Source organism: Ahaetulla prasina, chromosome 5 (assembly GCF_028640845.1).
Source record: "Ahaetulla prasina isolate Xishuangbanna chromosome 5, ASM2864084v1, whole genome shotgun sequence".
Lineage (NCBI taxonomy): Eukaryota > Metazoa > Chordata > Lepidosauria > Squamata > Colubridae > Ahaetulla > Ahaetulla prasina.
Window position 1 is genome coordinate 56208593 of NC_080543.1, and position 23034 is coordinate 56231626.

A 23034-nucleotide genomic window follows, 5' to 3' on the forward strand; every position below is an offset into this window, starting at 1 on the left:
TTCTGCAGCTCTGCCAAAGTCCTATCAGAGTCCTCAGGGCAGACAGGAATCCAAGATGTGACTTCAGTAATCCAGATTAGACTTTGCCTGACTCAGAGAATGCCAGAAAGCAGATCCTTTATATAGGCCATGGGGTGTGGCTCCATGACTCAGCACTTATCCACGCCTGCCCCTCCCTTCCTTTTGGTGACGTCGCCTCTCCATTCTCCGGAAGCGTGGATCTATCCATTGCATCGTTTTGTCTCCAGCTGTTGGTAATCCCAGCTCGTGGCTGGCTTCAGGCGCACATGCTATCGGAGGGAGGTTTGTTCGGTTTGTCCGGGCATGGTGCCAGGGCTGGGGGCTGGAGGCATGCCAGGACATTCTTCTGTACTATCAGCGTCCGGCAGGAGATAAGAGGGGCCCGGCTGCGGCGGGGGGAGCGAGCGAGGCACAACAAGAATGAGCTGCAGTGAACAGGCTGTGCTGAACGGATGACTGGCAGAAAACGGGCCGCACCGAATGGGCGGCAAACAGGCGGTGGCGAATGGGGTGCGGCGAGTGGGCCAGATGTACTAAATGGATGCTGGGAGGCAGAGGCAGATTTTTTTTCTAGTTTTCCTCCCCAAAAGCTAGGTGCGTCTTATAGTCCGGAGCATCTTATATTCCAAAAAATACTTTATATACAATTACTCTTAAGTGGGACTATCATCAACTGAAGGTCATTTGGGCATTCTTAGATTAGTGGAACTATTTATAATAGCTTGTTTATGAGTCAAAGATTCAGTTTGAAATTGCCACAGCTGAGACACTTGTGTGATACAAGAGAGTTTGGTTTTCTTTAATAGGGATAATGACATTATTTGAGATCAGAAAAAAGGATAGTTGGTCAAACAGTTTAAGAACTGCTGATTTATTAAAAACAAAATGCCTTCATGTACTATGGCTTAAAATTTGATCATCACCAACCTTAATTAAGCAAATTACAACTTGTTTGGGTTTGGGTGTCATATAGTTATGATTACTTCAGAACCCGCTTAGTATAGTAGATAAGGTGCTGGCCTAGAAACCAGGAGACTGTGAAGTGTAGTCCCACTTTAAGCCTGGTAGTCAGCTGGCCAGTCACTCTCTCTCTCAGCCCAACACACTTCCCATGGTTGTTGTCATGGGGAAAATGGGAGGGGGAAAGTATATTATGTATGTTCCCTTGGTTATTTATGAAAATAGTTGTTTTTTTATTCAAAAAGTTTTACAAAATTTTTTTTCCCCTTTCCCCCCCTCCTCCCCCCTCCCCCCCCCCCCCGACTTCCCGGAACGAGCACAAGGTATAGTTAAAAATAAAACAAACATATGCTAAAAAATTTTCGTCCCAACTTAATTATACCCCTACAATCATCAATTCCTAACTTCCCCCGAAAGCAATCAAAAATAATACATCATAATCATTCAAAAACAGTCTGATAACTCTTAGTCTGATATCTACGTTGAATATAGTCAATCCATTTTTTCCATTCCTTTAAGTATCTTTCTTGCGTATTGTCTTTCAAAAAGGCTGATATCTTCGCCATCTCAGCCAAATTGGCAACTTTCAATATCCATTCTTCTATTGTTGGTACTTCTTTTTCTTTCAATATTGTGCTATTAGTAATCTTGCTGCAGTTATTAGATTTAAAATCAATTTAGTCTCAATTACTGTACAATCCGTAATAATTCCCAACAAGAAAAATTGCGGCAGGAACTTTATCTTTTTCAAAACATTTTGTAAAATCCACCAAATTTTTATCCAAAAGGCCTTTATGTCCTTACAAGTCCACCAAATGTGAAAATATGTAGCGTCATCACAATTACATCTCCAACATTTTGCTTGCATTTCTGGATACATACACGATAATTTTTTAGGATCTAGATGCCATCTATAAAACATTTTATAAAAATTTTCCCTCAGATTCTGTGCCTGCGTGAATTTAACATTTCTAACCCAAATTTTTTCCCACGTTTCCAATAATATTGGCTCCTGAAAGTTTTGTGCCCACTTTATCATACAGTCCTTTACCAAGTCCCTTTCAGAATCTATTTCAAGTAACACATTATACAATCTCTTTATATGCTCCTGAGACTGATTTCTAATTTGCTTTCCCAAATTTCCCTCGTTCTGCTCTATACCAATTTTCTGATCTCCCTTCCATCTAGCACGTAGTTGCTCATATTGAAAATAGTAAAGCAGGATAAAAATCAAGCTAATTAATCTAAAAAAGTGAAAGTTCCTGAATTCCTCATTTATGCTGTTTGTGAAGGAAGAATGGCAATCCCTAAACTGCCCCTCCTGAGCCTTTTATGGTATTTGTATCTTTAACCTACCTTATTAAAATCATTTAAAATGGCAGATCATATTCCATCCCAGTATAAAATTAAGACATTGTTTCAAGCAGTAAAATGTTTGAGCTTTGCTACAGAGTTATGCAATATCAAGCATTAAAAAGCGTTGAAATCTTGGATTTTCCAGCGGGGAATTTTCATCTTTAATTTTCCAACATGATACTATGCAACTTTGCATTTCATGAGGGGATTTCCAGCCACATGCATCAGCTGTGAACAGTTTGCATTTCTAACTTTATGTTGCAATACTAGTTCCTATTTCTATTTTTGAACTATCTCAAGTGAGAAAAAATGTTCAGGTTTCCTCTATCCCTTCTATTTAACAAAATAAAAAGATACTATATGAAGATAAATCAAGAAACAAACCAATTTTAATTGATGCTATTGTTGATATGGCCCAAGGACTAATCAATAAATAAAGATTGATGAGGGCCTCTTCCATAAGATAAAACAACAATTCGAACAATAATCACACTGCTCAGATGCACTGAGTACCTTTTACTTTATATGCATTTCTTCAACTATAGTTCTTCAACTATAAAGCAAGCAATGCATTACATTTGTTACTTGCAGAATTGTTTGTGGAGTTCCAGGTTCCAGGACTAAAGTTGGCCCTGGTTAGGTACTTGACCCAGCCGGCCAAGTACAGTTATGAACTCTAATACTTTATTAAGCATTCCTTCAGTTTAATCTATCCTTTACACTAAAGCCAAAGGGTAAAGTAAACTCTTTTCTGTGTGTCTTTGAGTAGGCGTTAGTCCTGGAGACTGCCCAGACAAGTTCCTGTAGTTTTCTTGGCCAGATTTTGGAAGTCCTTTGCCTTCTGAGAAAAAGCAACTGGCCCAAGGTCACACAGCTCTCACTTTGTGCCCAACCTGGTATTTATTTATTTTATTTATTTATTTATTGATCACATTTGTATACCGCCCTATCTCCCAAAGGACTCAGGGCGGTTCACAGGCAAATACAAACATATAAATACAATTTAAAATGACAATTAAAAAACTTATTCTAAAAAGGCCGAATTGTTAAAACGATATAAATAATAAAACCCATTTAAAACCAATAAATTTAAAATCTAGTCCAGTCCTGCGCAGATGAATAAGTGTGTTTTAAGCTCGCGATGGAAGGTTCGGAGGTTCGGCAGTTGACGAAGTCCTGGGGGTAGTTCGTTCCAGAGGGTGGGAGCCCCCACAGAGAAGGCCCTTCCCCTGGGCGTCGCCAGATGACATTGCCTCGCTGACAGCACCCTGAGGAGTCCCTCTCTGTGAGAGCGCACGGGTCGGTGAGAGGTATTCGGTAGCAGTAGGCGGTCCCGTAAGTAACCCGGCCCTATGCCATGGAGCGCTTTAAAGGTGGTTACCAAAACCTTGAAGCGCACCCGGAAGGCCACAGGTAGCCAGTGCAGTCTGCGCAGGATAGGTGTCATACGGGAGCCACGAGGGGCTCCCTCTATCACCCGCGCAGCCAGCCGCATAAGATAAAAGTAGAAGTTATAGTCTTCTGATTTCTAGACCAATGCCTAAATCAATTAGATGCTTTCAATAAAGCATAGCTATATTAAATATATATTTAGTGCAAGTGTACATTGAGTTGCATAAGCTATTGTCCCCTCCTGCAAAGCCATTTTTTTCTTGCTCAATTTGTCACAGAGTCAAAGCATCTACATTTCGTTCCAGTTGCTCCTCTTTTGGGGATGAGTTCAGGTAATCAATCCAGCTGCAGTTAACCACAGATAAACCCCTAGGGGAGATACCTGATCTTAGGAGGAGGATCAGCATCTTCAAAATAATCTTACCATCACAAGTAATGATATCAATTCATTCATATACCTAGTGAAGAAAGGCTCCAAGGTATAGTGACCATACTTTATTGGAAAAAATAAGGACAAAGGGGGACAAAGGGTTAGGGTTAGGGTTAGGGAAAAAAATTCCAAAAGTAACTCATTGCAGTCAAGCTACACACAGATAGACACAAGTTGCAATCAGGCAGCATGCAGAGACAATTTCTCACACATGCACACATTTCTTGCAAATCCAAAACACAACACAGAAATCTCACACCTTCTCAATGAGTTTCTCTAACACTGCAATCAGGCTGCTTGCACATATTTATTTATTTATTTATACACACATTCCATGCAAATCAAGCATCACAATTAGCTCAGGGAGCTTTCTTACAAGCTCCATTCTCTCAACAATTTTTATCCAGGTCTGGAAATGATTGCATACATACATACACACCCACACACCATCAAACAACATTTATAGACCTGGGGAAGTTGTCTCTTTAAATCCTCTTTAAATCCTCTCCCCTCAAATGGGAAAACTCAGCAGTTTAAATCTAGCTACTAGATTTAGTACTCCCAGTTTCCCACAGTTCCAAGCTGAGAAGTTTAAGTAATTTGCAAGCTGGCCATACAAATCACAATCAATTCAATCCCATTCAATTCCACATGCTATCATGATGGATGAGTATCCAAACATTTTAACAGAACTCACACCAAATTGATCCTGGGTCTTCTTACCACACATAACAGCATAAAGTAACCATCTCTTCTAGGAGCTTTTTACTTTTACCTATTAAATCTATCTAAGCACTAGAATGTTACTGTCTCTGCCCTGGGGTGTTCTGGGCGTTTATCTTGTTAAGAGTCAGGGCTATTAAGGATCATTCACTTTTCCAGGAAACAGATAAACCCTTTCTGGGGGAATTTTAAGGGGGACTCCCTGCTGAGTGCATTTTATAACTGCTCCCAGCTTTTTGCTACGAAATCTTTTCCCAAAACATTCCCAATGTGTTCCCAAAACATTGTGGCAATATTTAGAAAGGAATGCTTGAGTGATGGTCCCTGAAAGTAGCTTGTGTCACTCAAAAAGAGAGAGATCTGTCCCCTACTTTTAGCTTCATCAGGGAGTCTGAGGGAAGCAATTGGCCCTCCAGAGCCCCATCAATAATTTTCAGGATAAAATTCAGGGGTCTAGGCTGATATGAGGGGTGAAGGAGCTAGGGTTTTGGGGTTTCTGGCCTGAAGCCTCCCCGCCCAGTGACTGAACTGGGACATTGTTGTTCAAGGGGCATTATCTCCTCCAATGGGCAAATTGAAGACAACATTGATCTCTATGGATGGAGGTACTCCAAGGGTTAACTGAAGTTCCTCTCCCTCTTCTTTGAGGACTCGGGAAGCAGCTGCTGCTAAAAGAGCGGCTGTTTTTGCATTCTCCTTTCTTCAATCCTTCAAACGATTCAGAAAAAGGGGTGGGGGGATTTTGAACGCAGTGGAAGTTTACTGTTTTTTCTTTTTGATTTTTCTGATTTGAAAGGAAATACAGTAATCTCAAAGAGAGACATTGGTAAGGTATTTCTGTTTTCCCCCCACTAACTTAACTATGAGAAAGACCCAGCTCACTTTAGGTTTCCCAACATTAAAACTCCTTTGCTGTTTGCGCCTACACTTTCCACAAGCAATGCTTGTGATTTGGTTTCTACAAAGTTAGATGTCAACAATCGCAAACTGCAATCCTTCTATCTTCTTCGCCCCAATCTGCAAGACACACAGCCTCCGGCCTCTCCACCTTCATCCTCCGTGTAATTTACACGGCGCTTTATTTGCTTTAAATACCTAGAAAAGAAAAAAACACACACCAGGCTTTGCATCGGCTGCTACCGAGCCGTTCCTTCGCCCTCGCTTTGGAAAGGAACCCAAAGATAAGTAGCACCTATAGAAGCTGTTGCTCCGGCGGCGAAGGTGGAGCTTTGATGCGGGGTGCGGGCTCGGCAGGCGGACAGAGCGCACTCGGGGGCGGAGGCGCTTTGTTTTTCTCCTTCCGTAACTGCCGAAAGAGGGATTTTCCCTGGCGGCTCCGCTGCCTGAGCTGTTCAGGGGCCAAGGTTCACCTGGAGCTCGAGAAAAGGAAACAAAGCAGTGTGGTAGGAAAAGTGCGGTGAGTTCCGGGTAATGAGCGAAACAAGGCGCAACAGAGCGAAGGCAGACAGCGAAAGCGTCCCAGAGTGACGGGGCGTTGCCAAGAAGTGGGAGCCCCAGCCTGTTCCTGAGGAATTCACCACGGGGACTCGACGGGGCCGGGTGCACGTCGCGTAGAGGACTCCTTATTCCGACGGGGACGAAGCATAGGCAGGACGGCGATCGGCTATGGTAGCCGAGAATGGTCCGGACTAGAAGCTGGTGGTGTCTAATTTGCGGCTGCTTCTTCTGGCCAAGTAAGGAGAGTAAAAGAGGAGCGAACCTTAATTGGAAAAGGGGCATATATTTTTTTCGCAGCCCTTAGTAGGCAGAGAGGGCCTCTGGAAAAGTTCGGCGGTCTTTCTCTGGCCGAAAGTGGCGGGAACGTTTCCCCCCCCCCCACCTGTTAAACGGCGAGCTCGATTGCTACACTTGATTGCAATGGAAGGGAGGGTGGGGTAGGTCCTTAGGTGGCTTGACAGAACTTGCTGGTCAAAGTTCTGCTGGTTAAACATACCGTTGTCCCCCTAATGGATAGGTAACCCAGCTATTCAAACAAGGGAGAAAAAGATCCTGTGTGGGGCACCTAAGGTGGTAAACCATCAGTGGGAATGGGAAACTCATCCTTTGTGGGGTTTTTGAGCAGCTTGGTTTCAAATGTTTATGGCAGGGGTCCCCAACCTTTCGGACTTCAGGGACCACTAAATTCATACTTTTAAATCCCACGGACCACTAATATGATCTGCCTAATGACCGGCTGGGTGGGTCATGTGATTTGGTGGGCATGGCCAACTCAATGTCACTCACATCAAGGGGTGCCTCGCCGGCCTCTACTCACCACAAATTTTCTCGTGGACCACCAGTAATCCACAGACCACCAGTTGATGACTGCTGGTCTATGGAGATTCTCAGGCTCCAGGTCATGGTTGTCCCAAAGGTGCTTTTTTCAAAAGGCAACTGAACAGTGGTTTTTTTGAAGACATTTTACTTCTCATCCAAGAAGCTTCTTCGGTTCTGAGTGAATGGTGGAGATCGAAAGGATTTATATTCTCTGGTCGTTAACACTCTTTCTGAGAGTTGTTGAGTCCACTTGGAGGTTTATCTGAGGGCAGAGATAAACTTTCAAGTGCCCTCAATGACTCTCAGAATGAGTGCTAACAACCAGATGACTGCAAGGAATATAAATCCTTGCATTTTCCACCATTCGGTCAGAACTGAAGAAGCTTCTTGGAGGAGAAGCGAAAGGTCTCCAAGGAAACAAAGCAGTGTGGTAGGAAAAGTGCGGTGAGTTCCGGGTAATGAGCGAAACAAGGCGCAACAGAGCGAAGGCAGACAGCGAAAGCGTCCCAGAGTGACGGGGCGTTGCCAAGAAGTGGGAGCCCCAGCCTGTTCCTGAGGAATTCACCACGGGGACTCGACGGGGCCGCGTGCACGTCGCGTAGAGGACTCCTTATTCCGACGGGGACGAAGCATAGGCAGGACGGCGATCGGCTATGGTAGCCGAGAATGGTCCGGACGAGAAGCTGGTGGTGTCTAATTTGCGGCTGCTTCTTCTGGCCAAGTAAGGAGAGTAAAAGAGGAGCGAACCTTAATTGGAAAAGGGGCATATATTTTTTTCGCAGCCCTTAGTAGGCAGAGAGGGCCTCTGGAAAAGTTCGGCGGTCTTTCTCTGGCCGAAAGTGGCGGGAACGTTCCCCCCCCCCCACCTGTTAAACGGCGAGCTCGATTGCTACACTTGATTGCAATGGAAGGGAGGGGGGGGTAGGTCCTTAGGTGGCTTGACAGAACTTGCTGGTCAAAGTTCTGCTGGTTAAACATAACGTTGTCACCCTAATGGATAGGTAACCCAGCTATTCAAACAAGGGAGAAAAGGATCCTGTGTGGGGCACCTAAGGTGGTAAACCATCAGTGGGAATGGGAAACTCATCCTTTGTGGGTTTTTTGAGCAGCTTGGTTTCAAATGTTTATGGCAGGGGTCCCCAACCTTTCGGACTTCAGGGACCACTAAATTCATACTTTTAAATCCCACGGACCACTAATATGATCTGCCTAATGACCGGCTGGGTGGGTCATGTGATTTGGTGGGCATGGCCAACTCAATGTCACTCACATCAAGTGGTGCCTCGCCGGCCTCTACTCACCACAAATTTTCTCGTGGACCACCAGTAATCCACAGACCACCAGTTGATGACTGCTGGTCTATGGAGATTCTCAGGCTCCAGGTCATGGTTGTCCCAAAGGTGCTTTTTTCAAAAGGCAACTGAACAGTGGTTTTTTTGAAGACATTTTACTTCTCATCCAAGAAGCTTCTTCGGTTCTGAGTGAATGGTGGAGATCGAAAGGATTTATATTCTCTGGTCGTTAACACTCTTTCTGAGAGTTGTTGAGTCCACTTGGAGGTTTATCTGAGGGCACAGGTAAACCTCCAAGTGACCTCAATGACCCTCAGAATGAGTGCTAACAACCAGATGACTGCAAGGAATATAAATCCTTCCATTCTCCACCATTCAGTCAGAACTGAAGAAGCTTCTTGGAGGAGAAGCCAAATGTCTTCAAGGAAAAACAAAGTCCAGTTGCCTTTTGGAAAAGTATCTGGGTCTCGGTTCCAAGTCTTCTTTGAATTTTAATTGAAGTTTTAGCAAGGCGGTGGTGGATGTTGCCAGGGCAGAAGAGCCACAGTATTCCAGTTCACAACTGATTTCTCACCTCAGAGAAGAAACAAATTTCTCTGACTGACTGGACAGGATTTGCTTTGACTAGACTCTTAAGGGAAAAAAGTCTTAGGCAACCTCATAGTTCTAGTCATAGAATACTGTTGGTAGTTGAATAAGGGATGTGTGATAAGCTTTTAGGAAATTGGATTTGATGGTTTCTAACTGCAAATATTCTTATAGGTGCACAAGTGAGCATCACAGTGACAAGTTTAATTTAATTGCTTCGGGAACATAGTTATTACAGTACTATATTGGCATATTTGTTAATCACAAACAATGCTCTTTGGGCTCTTAAATTAAGCTCATTCAGTTGGTTAGTCCAGCAAGTAGAAAACTGAAAATGAACACCTAACTAAGTAAAGCTTCTTACCTGCTCAGTAAGTCTTGCATTGAACTTATAATCTAATTGGTGACTAAAGAAACTTTCTTGAATGCTTCCCTCCATTTTACTGCCAGCCTTCGATACCATCAACCATGATATCCTTCTGGAGTGGCTTTTGGGTTGGGAGTGGGAGGTTCTATGTCTGTGATGGCGGACCTGTAGCACGCGTGCCAGAGGTGGCATGCAGAGCCCTCTCTGTGGGCATGTGCCCTGTTACCAACTGTTCTTCTGGTTTCCAGTGCACCAGCCAGCTGGTCTTCCTGGGTGCCAGAGTGCTGAAAACGTCCTGAGAACGGCCAAAAACCAGGCCATTTTTCAGGCATTTCTGAACTGTTTTCAGGCTGTTTTCTAGCCATTTTCAGGCTGTTTTTTGGGGGCGTTTTCTGGCCGTTTATGGCCCAAAATCCCTGTCTCTTTCCACAATGTGGTCAAGGTAGTTTCAGTGTCAAACCTGGGGGAAACCCCAACTAAGATGAATTTAGAGCATTTGTTCAACAGTTTCTGAATTTCATCACCATTAATTCAAGCATGCTGCCTAGAGAAGGGATATTAGCTTCAACCGTTGGTTCAAATCTTCTGATCCAGTGATTGGGAGTCAGAGGAGGGGAATATTCTCTTCTGTGGGTACATTTACCAGATAGAACTCCTCTTTCATACAAAGAGGAATTTATAACCTGTTTCATTAAGAGTAAAAAGCCATGTGGTGAAAAGGGCAGAATAACAGGTGCTTTACCACCTACTTTGTCGTCATTGTCAGGCCTTAAGGATCGAAAGCCTGCCAAAGGTATTTTGTATATCTTTGCAGAATGAACAGCAGAAACAGGCATGGCAATATGATTGATTTCATCATCAAAATATCTAGCCAACATCTCAGCAAGCTATCAAAGATTCCATATGATTTAGCTTGGTCAGATCTCAAAATGCTTGGAATTATGTAGAAAAGTTTTGCTATGTAACAGTGGAATGATCCTCAAAAAAAGAAAATTTATTTTTCCCATATACTACTGTGTACAAAAGTGCAACTAATAATGAAGTCTTATCAGTAGCCTTACACAATGTAAGCCGCCATGAGTCTTCGGAGAAGGGCGGGATATAAATGTAAATTTTAAAAAAAAGTAGTTGATTAGATTTAAAACATTTTTTTTTCCCTCCATCTTTCCCAATTCTTTTTTTCAGTTGGGATATACCATATATCAAACAACAACATAAACTCTGGATAGTAGGATAGGAACATTTAGAAGCATTTGTGTAAAGATCCATTGTCCATAAAGTGACCAAGACTTCAGCACTAGTACTCCCTGTACTGCTAGTTTTTCCTTTGGTGAAAACAGGTGCTCTCCTGGTTTCTCTTGGGCCCACTATATTTATTTCTATCCTTATCATTCCTATCTGCAGAGCAGCAACAAAGATAAAAGGTTTTTAAAAGTGTTTTTTGCCAGTGGCTCTACGATGTAACCTATCTGGGTTTCTATTTCCATATTCATTTGGTAGCATTTGGGTAATGGCAAAACCAGTTTCCAGTCATGCCATTCATGAGGTTGCTACACTCAGAAACCTCCCTCTGATTATGAGAATTTTGTTGTGCTCAGCCTCTGAATTGAAAGATCTTAGGAATCCTATTTTCAGGAATCTACAAAATGGCAATATGATTCAGAGTTTCGACACCATGTCTATTCTTTATTAACCAGCTGAGGCTTGCTGTTGGAAATTTTGGGAAATTACATCAATATAAACAATTATCTATTTTTATATGTTGAAACATGCATATATGTGAATTGCTTGTCCTGTCAGTGAAAGAATTTCAAAATCATGCATTGAACAGTATTTCTTCTTTGCATATTACAGTACATGCAATTATCCAAGAGCCTCAAAACGTACGATTAAATTCAATTATGCTTAATAGTGTTCTCCTGTGGGATCCATCAAATTTTTCAGAAGGAAATGTAACTTACACAGTTCAATATAAAAGGTAAATGTGGTAAGAATGGATAATTTTCATAATACATGAATAATTACATGTTTACATGAATAATTACATGTTTACAATAATTACATGAAAAATGTAATTTGTTTCTTTTATGCCATTCACATGTCCTTATACAGCTGAAAGTATATTCTAGTTTATTCTCTCAATTTATCCATTTATATGGGAGGAAAATTTATTTGGCTAACAATTTATAATATGAAATTTGAATTATATTGTGCATATATTCCAAAAGTTATGTAACCTTTTTAAAAAAAACCCAGTGATGGTTTACCACAAACATTAATTTTTTAGGATAATCTGTATTCCAGAATTGGATGAATTTTACATATATAGAATAGAATAGAATAGAATAGAATAGAATTTTTTATTGGCCAAGTGTGATTGGACACACAAGGAATTTGTCTTGGTGCATATATATATACAACTTTAAAAAACAAAATATCATCAGGTATATTATCAAATATATCAAGTATTTTATGGAGATATAATTATGATGTCTTCACATGGAACCTCTTCTGATTGCTTCTTTTACATCTTTTTCTTAACAGAATATCTGCTAAGAATGAAACAACAAAGTATAAAATGCCTTGTAGCTGAAAATGATAGGAACTGTGTAAGGAACTATCCCATTGCAACTTTTTGACATTAAAAATTAATTAATTTAATATTTCTACCCAATCTATGTTAATATATTATAAGGAGCTGGTAATGGTAAAGCATCAAGTAAAGTGTGGAAAAAGAATTAGTCCGGTGTAGTGGTTAACACACCAGGCTAGAAACCAGACTGAGTTCTAGTCCTGCCAGCTGAGTGGCTTTGGGCCAGACATACTCTCTGAGCCCTAGGAAGCAGTCAATGGCAGGCAACTTTTGAAATTTACATTCATCCTTGACCCTATCTCATTTTATTTTACCAGACACATTGCATTCACATTATTTTTATGTTCCTCCTAACAATCTAATTCCCATTTGCATGCAACAAAGTTCAGGAAAAATACATTATTATTTACAGACATTTTAGTTACCATGTTTGCCCGAAAATAAGCAATAAGCCTCCAGCAGAATGAATATAGTTAAAAATAAAAGTGAAATTATTTGGGTGGAATCAAAGTGAAACAGTGCTAGAATAATGAACAAACAACTGAAAATGTACAAATAAATATTTCTGACATTTCAAAACAACAAATCAGTGATCAATATAGCCACCCTTATTTTCAATAACAGTCATAATCCTTCCATTCATGGAGTCTGTCCATTTCTTGATCTGTCGGTGATCAAGTTTTTGTACAGCAACAACCACAGCCCTCCCCAGACACTGTTCAACAGGTGAACAGGTGAAGGTGTTTTCCTTCCCCGTAAATCTCCTGTTTAAGAAGGGCCCACAAGTTCTCAACAGGATTTAGGTCAGGTGAGGAAGGGGCTCATGTCATTATTTTTCATCTTTACGACCTTTATTGCCTAACCACGCAGTGGAGTACTTTGATGCATGTGATGGAGCATTGTCCTGCAGAAAAATCATGGTCTTCTTGAAACATGTAGACTTTTTGCTGTAACACTTGCTTAAAGAAAGTATTTTCTAAAAACTGGCAGGAGGTTTGGGAGTTGATTTTGAGCCCATCTTCAACCCGAAAAGGTCTAACTTTAGTACCAGCCCATACCAGAATCCCACCTCCACCTTTCTGGCATCTGAGTCAAAGTGGAGCTCTGTGCCCATTACTAATCCAGCCACGGACCCATCCATCTGGTCCGTCAAGAGTCACTCTCATCTCATCAGTCCATAAAACCTTTGAAAAATCCATCTTCAGTTATTTCTTGGCCCACTCTTGCTGATTCAGCTTATGTGTCTTGTTCAGTGGTGGTCGAATTTCAGCCTTCCTTACCTTGGGCATGTCTCTGAGCACTGAACACCTTGAACTTCTGGGCACTCCAGGTAGGTTGCACTCCAGTTCTGAAATATGACAGCACTGGAGGATAATGGGTTCCTGATAGCTTCATGTTTGATTCTTCTCAAATCTTTGGCAGTTAAGGTGTGTCTTTTTTTCTCAACACATTTCTTGCAACCCTGTTGACTATTTGCAATAAAAAGTTTGATGGTTCTATGATCACGCCCCAATATCTTAGCAATTTCAAGAGTGCTGTATCTCTCTGAAAGACTTTTTACAATTTTGATTTTTCGGATTCAGCTAAATCTCTTTTTTGGCCATTTTGTCTGAGGAAAAGAAGCTGCCTAATAATTATGCACATCTTGATAAAGAGTGTTGATCTCCTTAAGCCACACCTTCCCTCATTACACAAATGCACATCACCTGATATGCTTATATCCACTAAGCATTCAAGGTTACACAGCTTTTATGTCGAAAATATAAATAAAAATGTTGATATGGTCAAAATACTCACTTGCCTAATAATTGTAGTGTACATCCCATTAACGAAGAAGTACTTTCAGAATACAAAGATTTTGAAAGAACTTTACAGTTAAGAATAACTTCATTGAAATCTCTTCATCATATATAGATATTAACAACCTTTTTCTATAATATTTCTTCATTTGTACAAATTTATCTGAAGGTAAAAATCTTTAATGTTGTTAATTCTGTAAATTGCTTTTTAACTTTTAAACATGGTTTTTTATTGGGATATGTGTGGTTCATATTTAACTTTCTCTTCTTTTTTATTCATTTCCATCTTTATTTGTTAATGTTGTTTGCTTCAATTAAAAAGAATATAAATAAGGAAATACTTTTCTATGTAATACATCACAAATGAACTGTCAAATTAAATGGCTAAAGTTCAGCCCTAATTTTTATCTAAAATTCATCCTGAATAAAAAGTACTGGACTTCTTAGTAGACAGGCATAAAAATATTTATTCTAATCAGTATAAAATAAATCTGCAAATGAATATTATTGTTCAGCATATGAAAGAAAGCTGTTTATCCTGATAAATAATTTTGTTTCCTTTTTTAAAAGTAGTTTGAAGTCAAGTTTCACTGACTTGTGCCGAAGAATATACTTCACAGAGTGCAATATTTCAAATACACCTAAATACAGTCTTTCTAATTTAAGAATTAGAGCTGAATTTGAGAATAAACAATCGCATTGGATATATTTTAACTTCACACCATTCAAGGACAGTAAGTTATTCTTCTAATTCCCTATTATAATGTATATGGCTTGGAAGTATTATAGCACAGAACTATTTTTACAACTGTCATGATGAGAGGATACTATTTTTTAAAAAATGTCAGGTTTGAATCTTGTCGGACTTTACTATTCTTGTAAGATATGATAACTTGCCACTGATACTTTTAATACACAATTATCAGCGTTAATAAAGTTCATCCACCCTCTTAATATTGAGACTAATGAATAGCTTTAACAAAGTTTGAGAATGAAAGGCTTACCAGCCCTGCCTCCATCCTCTCCAGAAAAAGTTAAAATTAGGAAATAATAATATTAATATTTCACAGAAGCTGTTTCCTTTCTTGCAATTTACTTCTGCATATTTGCCCTAAAGAATTTGAATATTTTTCTTTGAAAGAAAACATTGGTCTTAATTCTTAGTCTAAAATGAAACTAATCTCTTATATCACTTTATTCTCGATTAAAATCATTTTTCTTGCTTCAATTGGCAGAGTTTCCTACAGAAACAAACTGTATAAAAATGACTTCACAGCTTCTAACTGGGGCAACCAGATCAAGTTAACTCTTTTTAGAGAGAATTAGCAAGGCTATCATTAAGAAAAAAATTAAGAGTTCTCTCATATTATTACCTACCAGAATCTCAGGTCAGCTATAAAAATGCTTTAAAAGGCAGCTGTTCCTACTCTTTCAATCTGTTTTCAACAGAGCACAGAAGTAAGAGGGAGGAGGATTTGAATAACGGCCAGGTATCTGCAGGGCAGGCTTGAAAAACTAAAGATGATGTTACAACATTGCATTCAATGTTGCAATCTTTAACTATTTTGTTATGTTAACTTTTTAAAATCACATCCTGCAAGACCCCCCTGGTAATAGATAGGCTGAATTGTCATAATATTCAGATCTTACATTACTGCCCCTTCCAAGCATCATATTTGGGAAATTTAAAGACTTTTAATAAATTGTGGGAACCATGACAATGTTTACTGCACTCCTGGGAGTCATGTGTTTTTTTTATTTTACCACTGACTACTCAACCTACTAATATCATTTCATCAAGTTTACTATTAAATCAAAGGCAAATTTTAAAGATGCCTTCAAATATAAATGGGAAAAGAGTTCGTTCCTGATTTTTTTTTCAGTGACAGTTCTGTGTTAATATCAAAGACTTCTGAAAAGAAACTAAATGTACTTGCAAATATATAAAAAAGCTTGGTTTCAAGAAATCTGTAGAGAATTGATTATAAACCTTGAGTATCAGGAATAAAATTAGTAATAAACTTCATTCAAAATACAGGAACTGATTCAGACATACATGGAGCTCAGAGCACAGTACATTTAATTTATTCTATTTGCCAGAGATTGAAATTGAGTTGTGATAGTTTTGTGTATCTAAGTGTGCTATAATGCAAAAGTGAATACCTAAAGAAAATCTGAACAATAGTGACTGGTACAAACTTATCTAAACATTGCTTATGCATGGCTTTTGCCTTTTCTCACAATCATTTATCTTAATTGCTGGCTTTGGAATGCTGTCCTCCCTTCACTTCTGGAACTGCAAAAAGGCCTAACTAAAGGGGCGGAGGAGACGATGTTTGTCTTTTTTTTTAATCCAAACTTTTGCTCATCAGTAACCTGGACACCAACCTGAATCACCAAGATTGACATTTCAAGTATTGCTTTAGGACCTTTTTTTGTTGCTTCTTCTCAGATGTCCAGAGGTACTTTTTCAAGAGGCAATTGGACTATCTGGTTTTTCTTTGAAGACTTTTCACTTCTTCAGCTCTGGCTGGATGGTGGAGAATGGAAGGATTTATACTCCTTGCAGATAGCTGGTCATTTGCATTCTTTTAGAGAATCACTGAGGCCACCTTGAGGTGTCTGGATCACTTGATCACAAACGGATGTGGAGCCTTTTTGGAACTGTTGAAAGAACTGCATTGTAGACTAGAGATAGATGGTGTTATATGCCTCCCCCTCTGTTGAGAGAGGGCTGTTCAATTTTGACATAGATGACCTCTTTGACCCCTCTTTCAAACTAGCCGTCCTCTCTGTCCAAAAGATGGACTTTGCTGCCTTCAAACGAAACCGACCTTCTCTCTAACTTCCAGTTCAGGTTCTCAAATACTTAATCTCCCAAAACTTACCTACCAGCTTGTTAGTGCTCCCAGGGAGTTTAGGGTGGGTTCCTCCTCCCCCATTTCACCATGTGCCTGGGGCCTCCCCAGGGGCAGTGGAGGAATTACATATACAATGCTGCAAAAATTGTGTTCTCAGACATGGCAGTTCACCCTGCCAGTATAGCATGCAATTCAGATATCAGCAATAACATTGTCTCTGTAAACAGCTTGATAGTTTTAGACTAAATTCTATAATTCTGAATCTGCTGTTTCTGTTAACCTAATTCTTATTCCAAATGTCTTTTATCTGGGGTTCAGCTGTTTAAAAGTTCAATGGCGGGATTTCAGAGCTGGTCTTAGTGTTGTCAGATATTAAAACCTGAGAAAACAAACCTTAATGGATTTTTTAAAAATTTAACTGACTTGAACTGGGATCAAATACACTGCTGACATTTTTATCCTTTTTTAAATTTAAATCTTTTTCTAATAATAAATAAATGAAAAAAGCAGTGAAAATAAGACTATCCAGCTCTCTATAACCTTAGTGAATGAGACAAAGTGGTCACATGATTTTTTAAAAAAGAAATCTCTGGAAAAGCCTATTTCCTTAGCAAATCCTACTTTAGCCACTTGCTTTTTAAGTTGATGCATACATGGGATGGGGTGGCTCAGTGGCTAAGATGCTGAGCTTGTCGATCGAAAGGTCGGCAGTTCAGCAGTTCGAATTCCTAGTGGATGAGCTCCCATTACTTGTCCCAGCTTCTGCCAACTTAGCAGTTTGAAAGCACGTAAAAAATGCAAGTAGAAAAATAGGGACCACCTTTGGTGGGAAGGTAACAGCGTTCCGTGCGTCTTTGGCATTTAGTCATGCTGGCCACATGACCTCGGAGATGTCTTCGGACAGCGCTGGCCCTTCGGCTTTGAAATGGAGATGAGCACCGCCCCCTAGAGTTGGGAACAACTAGCACCTATGCGTGAGGGGAACCTTTACCTTTACCTTATACAGGTTGCAAAGGAAATTTCTTATTTGGTTCTATTTCTTGACAATATTTTGTGGTCATATATTGTTTTGAGGTAATAGGCATAAATTCTTTCGATGCATTTTTCTCACCGTGTTTTGCGAAGCTATGAGAGATGATGGGATTGGTTTGATAGCCATTTGCTGATTATTTTTTTAAAGCTAGTAATTGCATTTGAGGTGTGCTATGATTACAGGGAGGTAAGTCTTCTAATCATGTGTTCGCTTTTTTAATGCACTTTCTATTACATATGCAGCAGAATCCAGTCACAAGGGAGCCACAAACCTTCTGCTTAATAAAAGTACAGGCCAGTAAAACTCAACATTCAGGGCTGTTGCTTAGCATCTTTAGGAAAAAGAAACAGAGATCAAGAAGAGCAAGTAGACATAGGGTGTAAAATGTAAGGAAAAGCACAAGAATATTAATTTGTTGAGTAGTTGTTGCTAGGTAGGTATGAAAAATATACAACTACATTTTAAATTTTTAAATGAATAAATAGGAAAGAAGATTATATGTCATGCTGTATATTTAAGTGAATTATAGAAAGAGTAAAAATAAGTATCTTCTTTTGTTTCCTTCAACTCATTTAGCAATCATTATACCTCCTATTGTACAAATTACACCCACAAAACCTGGAATCTTGGATGTTTACCTCCAAAGCCCTCCTGTTATACTTAATAATATCACATATTCCTTGAAGAATTTTTATGGTTCGATAGTTTACAAGATAAAAATTTGGAAGAATGCTAGTGAACAGGTAATTTTTGATGACATGTGGAAGTGGGCTTCTTTGATGGTTAAATATACCTTTCTGTATACAATAAATAGAGAAAAATTCAGATTTTTAAAATAAACAGCAAAAGGGTGATTAAAATTTTGATTTTAGAAAGTTACACACAGGCTAAAGCTCCAGATAAATTTGAAATAAAAATTTGGAATTAATTATAAAAAATCCTTCCTGTGGGAAAATTCTTTTCTTTTCTTTTAAATAAAGTAAGACTTGGAAAATTGGACATTTAAAGGCAACTAGAAGGAACTAAAGATGCAATTAAAGGCAAAGTACATTCAATCACAACTTATCGAGTGGAACAAAATACTGGGCAAAACATTGGATATTTTTGAACAGTGGATTTAGATATTAATTTTAATAGTGTCTGCTTCTATACAGTGTGTTTAAAAAAACAAGCTCTACCTGACAAGAGTGACTTGAAAGTGGATTTAAAAATGACAGGCTACAAGAATTACATGGTGGTGTTGTAGCATGTTTTTTCAATGTTTCATCAATGTGGCTACAGGGCTACTATATTAACATGAGTTCATATATTTTTGGAGCAGGATTTCTAACCTGGGCACCCTTCAGATGTGTAGAGTCCAAGGTGCAGAATTCCCTAACCAATAGTGCCATTGTTGAGAAAGTAGAAATTTATTTAGACATATATCTGAGTTAGGAAAGGCTGTTGTGAACTCTAGCAGTAGAAATATATGGAGAGTGTCAATTGAAAATAAAACTCCTATGACTTGATTATATTGTGATTTTCTGTTTCTTTCCAATTAGGTTATCGATGTGACTACACCACACACTTTATATGTAATATCTGGCCTAGATACTGGAATAACATATTGTCTTAAGGCTCAAATATTTATTGAAGAATTGAATAAATCTGGAGAGTGGAGTAAAGCCACTTGTACCCAAACAATTAATAGTAATAATATAGTAGGTAAGAACCACAACCCCACCAGTCTTTAAGTAGGCTCTGAAAATCTGATTCTTCTAGTTGACACTGAGCCAGAATGATATATAAGCTGATTGCTATATGAGTTCTGCATTTTGTCCCTGGTGCGGTACATTTTATTATTTTATTGTCTTTTTCGGTTATTTTCTTTAAATCTTGTTAGTGCCCCCAGTGATTAATTGAGTGGGCTACCATATAAACTGAACAAATAAATATGATATAAACCATTGCAAATGTCCTTTTAAAACCTTTAGCTGACTTGAGTATTCTATGGATAGAATTTTGAAACCTAAATTATAACAATAACTATTTAAATCTTGGGTTTTGCAACAGGGCAAAGCCAGCATACAACCTGCTGTTGTTTCTTCTCTGCAGTTAACATTAGGTATAATGCTGTCACAGTTATAACTATGAAACTAAAGATATTATTAGATTTCAAGCTATATGCATCATGTGTTCCACAATAAATAAATAGAACAATTTTGTTTTTTTCTTTCTTGCAGGGACAGATCAAGTAACAGTGACGGTTATTTTCCTAACAGTATTGGCATTCATTTTTTTCTGCGGTTGTATGATTGGTTGTATTTATCACTGGATTAAATATAGCTTTTTCCCTTCATATTCTTTGCCACAACATTTCATTCAGGTTTGTATGTTCCTCACTATCTGTGTCTGTATAAAAATAATTGGTATAATTTACTAAACCGAATGTGATGCCTACTGAAGCAGAATGGCCCATGACTGTTGTTCTGAAGTGTCAGAGTTACAAGCCTTGAGTAAACAACTCTGCTTTCATGGTCAAAGATGTAGACAACAGTGTTTCTCAAACTTGGCAACATTAACTTGTGTGAACTTCAATTTTCAGAATTCCTAGCCAGACATGTTTTTTAAGAATTTAATTATGTTGGCTGAGGTATTCTGGGAGCTGAAATTACACATCTTAAAATTTGTGTGCTGCTCTAGAGAGTACAGAATGCATCCAGTAACGTTGCTGGAACAGATATAGATGAATCTTTTGGGTTAGAGGGAAACCTTCTAGAACAGCTAAAATAGTGGGTATTAATTGTTGTTTTTTTAATAAAACTCCTGTATTATTTCTGTGTTGTCAGCCAAGTGCTCTCACAAATCTTCATTTAACCATTCATTCATTTAATTCAATTCATTTAATTCAATAACCAGAGCATATAAAACATATAAAGAATTTGCTAGACCAATTCTTGAATACAGCTCGCCTGTCTGGAACCCATACCTGATTTCAGACATTAATACAATTGAGCGTGTCCAGAAATATTTTACAAGAAGAGTTCTCCACTCCTCTGATTACAACAAAATACCTTATGCCACCAGACTTGAAATCCTGGGTTTAGAAAATTTAGAACTCCGCCGCCTTCGACATGACCTGAGTTTAACTCATAGAATCCTCTGCTACAATGTCTTTCCTGTTGAAGACTACTTCAGCTTCAATCACAACAATACACGAGCACACAATAGATTTAAGCTTAATGTGAACCGCTCCAGTCTTGATTGCAGAAAATATGACTTCAGTAACAGAGTTGTTAATGCCTGGAATGCAATACCAGACTCTGTGGTCTCTTCCCAAAATCCCCAAAGCTTGAACCAAAAACTATCTACTATTGACCTCACCCCATTCCTAAGAGGTCTGTAAGGGGCGTGCATAAGAGCACCAACGTTCCTACCATTCCTGTCCTAATGTTCCCTTTGATTATATCCAATTTCGTATAGTTATTACATACTTATGCTTATATATATGTTTATATATCGTATAGTTATTTCATGCTTATGCTTATATATACTGTTGTGACAAATAAATAAAATAAAAAATAAAAAAATTGAGATTGCTTATGAGATTTGAAGGGTTCTACCATATAAGATTCTGCAGGAGTTTTTGTAACCTGAAAAAACAGCTGATTTTTGCCATAGCCAATGAAGAGTGCGCTTGCTTTTCTTTCCAGGAGAAGTACAGCTCAAAACAGAGAAGCATAAATAACTTCCTGATTTCAATTCCCTGCATAGTATTATTCATAGTGCAGTCTTTCTCAACCAGGATTCTGAGTGGTCCCTAGAGGTTCCTTGAGAGATTGTGTTGGAAAAAAATGAACATTATTTTTTAGTTTTATAAATTGCCAATGCTAGGACTTTCAATGATGGAAATTTTTACATACCCTGTCTCAGCTTCAGGCCTACCACTTTACTGTGATTATAAATGTAAAATGTGGATTATATGGATTAGAAGTGAATTGTGTTGCAAGATCTTCATATTTTTTACAATTTTTATGCAGGGGGTCCTTGTGATCTCAAAATTATCTCAAGGGTTCCTCTAGGGTAAAAGGGTTGGGAAAAACTGCATTAGAGGCTCAGTGAGAGAGTAGAATTTAAAATGATTGTGCCGAGTCCTTTTTCTGTGGATGAGTAACTATCATTCATTTGCCTTGCTTGGCAAGATTCATGATAATGCAATTTGAGATTTTTTGCAAGTATGCTGACATACAGCAAAAGAGAGTGGTTGTGCAATGAATGTCTGATAGGTAATTAGTAAATTATAAGTGAGTTTTTAAAAAATATACAATTGTTGGAATCTAACTGCTGAATCCTCTGGGATGAGACTTCAGGGGGGGCAATTCTGATTTAAAATGTTTGTCAAAACAAGATAGCTATTTTTAATCTGTTTCTTTTTCTTCATCCACAGTTTTTAAGCCACCCTTATCATAGTTCACAATTTCTTGAATCCCAGTCACAGGGAGAGGATCATAACTATGATACACTTACTGTTCTTTCAGAGAAGTCAAAACTGTGTAATAGTGAATCGGAAAATAAAACGAACAACATGAAACAGCTGTAAAGATCTCAAGAAGACACCATTAGACCTAAAGAAATTTCAAGTTGTACAACTTTGCTTCATATTTGAAACTTGGGAATAATATACTGTACTTTAAGGAACTTATTGGAATTTACAAAATGACACTTAACACTTTGCACATTATCAAGTCATTAATAGTGGAGTTTTTTTACTTGTTAAAAATTTTGTAAGATTTTCTATTTTTGAAATTTATTTATACTAAAGCCTTAATTTTAGAATAAAATGTAATAAGTAAAGTTATGAAAATAGTATAGCATTTAAAATATTCTGAATATATTTTATTCAGTAGTATTTGCTTTATTATTTTGAAGAGCATTTAATAAAAATAAAAGTATTCTTCTAGATTTTCATTTGTGTTTTATTTTTTATTTCATTCAGAGAGAAAGAGAGAGAATGATGAATCAGGAAAACAAACACCCACCCATAAACCAAGCATAATAAAAAACCATAAGTTTCATAATATTTCCTTGTACTTTATTCTTTAGCCTCTCATTTTCTTTAAAACCTCTTCCTTGTAATTATAAACTACAGGTTTATAAATACAAATATTCAACACTTCATCAAATTAATTAATTTATCAATTAAGAAAAATTCCATTAAGCGCTATTAGAAAAAAAATGAAAATATTAATCTTTAAGACCTTCAAACATTGTCCCTCAAATTAATTTCTTATCTTTTTTCATCTTGATCATAATATCATAGCTTATCACTTTCTCTAAAAATACAATAAAAGTCTCTTCTTCCC

The 23034-nt window shown here is 38.3% G+C and overlaps 1 protein-coding gene across 2 annotated transcripts; it reads left to right on the plus strand.

Annotated features, from left to right (window-relative positions):
* The first annotated feature begins 7576 nt into the window (after window positions 1-7576).
* IL10RB (interleukin 10 receptor subunit beta) lies at window positions 7577-22623 on the plus strand. Of its 2 annotated transcripts, none has more exons than XM_058185949.1 (7): window positions 7577-7880; window positions 11261-11384; window positions 14369-14532; window positions 18269-18435; window positions 19234-19396; window positions 19915-20057; window positions 22119-22623. In XM_058185949.1, exons 1-7 carry the CDS (start codon window positions 7826-7828, stop codon window positions 22269-22271), a joined length of 969 nt encoding a protein of 322 aa, XP_058041932.1. In that variant the 5' UTR covers window positions 7577-7825; the 3' UTR covers window positions 22272-22623. The 2 variants fall into 2 exon arrangements, with proteins under 2 accessions (XP_058041932.1, XP_058041933.1); XM_058185950.1 differs by having other exon boundaries at window positions 14372-14532.
* The last annotated feature ends 411 nt before the right edge of the window (window positions 22624-23034 follow it).